This window comes from Drosophila subobscura, chromosome J (assembly GCF_008121235.1).
Source record: "Drosophila subobscura isolate 14011-0131.10 chromosome J, UCBerk_Dsub_1.0, whole genome shotgun sequence".
Lineage (NCBI taxonomy): Eukaryota > Metazoa > Arthropoda > Insecta > Diptera > Drosophilidae > Drosophila > Drosophila subobscura.
Window position 1 is genome coordinate 9,704,879 of NC_048532.1, and position 3,125 is coordinate 9,708,003.

Here is a 3,125-nt window from a genome sequence, read left to right on the forward strand (position 1 = left end):
TGTTGTTGTATTTATCTTTTGCCATTTGCGTGTCATTTTCTAAGTAAAATTGGCATTTTCTTTCATCTACGAAAAAAAAGAGATCAGATCAGATATCAGAAAAGGTCCGTCGTCCTCTTCTTTTGCTGCCTTGGCATCAATCAGCAACAACAATTGAGAGTAAAAGTAAAATGTTGTTGATCTTCCCCTGACCCTGCCCCATCCCTTTCCTCCTGCACAATGGACACAGATCGTGATCACTTGTTTGTATAAGTTCTTAGCAGGTTCATCGATGCCATCGAAAATGTTGATGGTTCGTTTGGCTCAACAAAAATATGAAAAACCCTCCACATCCCTTTTGTGCCCCTAACAGGTGGAGGATCCACACACATACACATACAATCTGTGTGCTAATTGGATTATGTATTGCTTAATGATCCCTAGAAGAGTTCCTTTTCATATACCCAAAGGGAGTGCCATCCATGCATTTCATGCATTCTGCGGTCGTGCGATTAACAACACCAAAAAAAGGGAAAGTTGGCCTAAATCGAGTCGAGTACTTGTGCATCCTTTGCGGTTTGCCCTACATATGATAAACACAGCTCGAAATTTGAATGATGCGAAAGGATCTCTCGATCAATATTTATCCTGCTCTGCTTTTACTGCAAGAACATCATTAAAATCTCAAAAATTAATGCTCACCAATTTCGCTTTTGTGCATAATGACTTTTTAGCTACACACGAGTGCGTTTTCTAATTAATAAACAAGACAGTGAAGAACTCCATAAAAATTCCCACGCACAGCACCAGAGCAGACATCAACTATTAAGTGATCTAAATGGTGACCAAAGTACAAGTTGCCCTCAAGTTGGTTGACCACTGAAGCCTAACCCACGGGTGCAATCGAGCAAGACCAAAGACGACTCACAGAAGGAGCCCATTGAGAGAGCGTTAAAGAAATCAAAAATTCTTATTTTATATCCATCTTTTGCACAAAGTCATAAACTCTGCGGTTAAGCACACCCAAAAAAAAAGAAGACAGAAAATAAATAAAGAACCTTAAATCATTCAGCCATGACAATGAGCAAATTAATTTGTTTGAAGTGTCTTTCTTACCTTTTTCTTCAACTCTGTGTGCCTTGGCCCCTTGTGCAGTCGATTGTTAAATGTTAAGAGAACTTACCCACCAAAGTACAAGCGTTTTCACGCCATTCTGAGCACTCTTGCGTGGGAGGGTTCCCCACCATATCGAAGGAGTTCTTCAAGAAGCGATCCACGCCGCCGCACCTAGCAGAACTTTTTTTTTCGTATTGTTTGTTTAAGAAAATGTGGAAAAATCAGCAAATGTGTGAGAATTAAATTGCTTAACAAATTGTACAAATATCGATAGCTGCGAGGGGGGTCCAAGTTTTTTTGTGTGAACTCTGAGCATTGTCTTGGCTAGCTTCCGGCCATTTGGCATGTAGATGGGGCAGTCAGCAGAGAACCCTTTTGAGAGTTCAAGTCATTCTGGTTCTGTCTTTATACAGACATTGGGGTTTTAGACATAGAAAATTAAACTGAATCTACATAGAAAATAGTTTTGAATAATGTATTTATTGCAGCTCAAATGATTATGGTTAAATAAATGACATAAAAGTGGATTACAATTAATTTTTAATTGTTAATTTGATTAACAAAGGTGCAATAAGTCTGCATTTGGGGTCTCAGCCAACTGCAAATAGTTAAAATAAAATAAAATAGTGTTAAAGTGCGTCCCAAGAAGTACTCGCGAATTACTCACCAGATCTTTGAGCTTGACATTCTTTACTTTCTTATGCACGTTCACTTTGAGCTGCAAAGGCTTGTCCGGTGTCACACCATTTTCCTTCAAAATGCCCGTGATGGTGGCTAGAAGTTCCTTGGTGATCTGCAAATTTTTCAGATCTATGACAAGGAAACGGAGCTTCTTGCAGCCCCTGAGCATAGCGAGGAAATCATTTCGTTCCGGATGGGCTTGAAAAAGCTTCAGGGTCTCCAAGGCAGGAGAATACTTCGAGAACCACTTGCATGGTTTGAAGTAGCGGATATCACTGCCCCGGATAGTCACATCTTTCAATCGTAAGAAACCATCTTTCAATCCATACGGCCAATCCCATCTCAAAGCGCAGTTTATAATTTTAAGTTTTTCCAAAACAGAAAAACTAAGCTCTGGACTTTGATCTGGGCGGAGTAAATCAATCCTCACCATTTTCAACAGTCGCAATTTCGGGAGGTGAAAGCATAATTTAAAAATATCAAGCTCCATATATATATTTTGATTCCTAATTTGTAACTCCTGCAAGTCCACAAATTTGTAGATTTGTGAAACTTTAAAAAAATTAAGAAATTAAGGTGAAAGAAATTGTAATTTAAAGCCAAAGCTTACCATCGCGAAATGAAATGCGATCTAAGCTCAGTCTGTCGAGCCGCGGCAGTTGCTGCATCATGTTGTAGATTTTTGGTGTGGCGCTTTCGCCAATCCGCAGCCTAACTGTTGCCTGCTCTTTGAGGCTTTCAAGCAGCGACTTGAGGCCAGCGCAATTTTCATCCTTTATCTCAAAGCTCACGACTTGAAGATTGGGGCAATGCAGCTCTATGATTTTCAGTTGATAATCGGCCAGAGCATGCCGATTGACTATTTCGACCACATTGGCACCACATATGGCCAAAACGTCTGCCCATGGGATACGACGCTCCAATGCGTACGATAAATGCATTCGTTTGTATATACTTCGAGTGTGAGAGGCATATGCCTCGGCAAGCACACGATCAGATTGAGCCAAATGCAATTTGTTGCTGTGATTAAGCAACTGGAACACCATCTCGAGCACATTCAAAGGCAAATCGATAATGCTCCGTTGAACTTCCATTTTTTCCAGGACGACGCAGTTAACGCACGACTTTCCAGAAGAGAGCGCAGCCCGAACTAAACTTTTGTGCATTGCCACCCGTGCGGTTTCCAGCGAGAAGAGAGCGCGAGCCGAAGTTCTGCAAAGAGAAACTCAACGAGCGTGGCGGCGGCAAGCTCGCTCCCTCTCTCTCTATCTCTTGTTTTGCAGCAATGCAGTTCCATGCGATGAATATGACATGAAGAGCAGAGAGAGAGCGAAGCTTATCAGCGAAAA

At 41.2% G+C, this 3,125-nt stretch overlaps 1 protein-coding gene across 1 annotated transcript; it reads right to left on the minus strand.

Moving 5' to 3' along the window:
* Nucleotides 1-1,562: 1,562 nt before the first annotated feature.
* On the minus strand, nucleotides 1,563-2,870 carry LOC117893412. Its single transcript, XM_034800023.1, has 3 exons — nucleotides 2,387-2,870; nucleotides 1,763-2,070; nucleotides 1,563-1,693 (listed from the first exon to the last, which is right to left on the minus strand). Exons 1-3 carry the CDS (start codon nucleotides 2,868-2,870, stop codon nucleotides 1,652-1,654), a joined length of 834 nt encoding a protein of 277 aa, XP_034655914.1. The 3' UTR covers nucleotides 1,563-1,651.
* Between the last annotated feature and the right edge of the window lie 255 nt (nucleotides 2,871-3,125).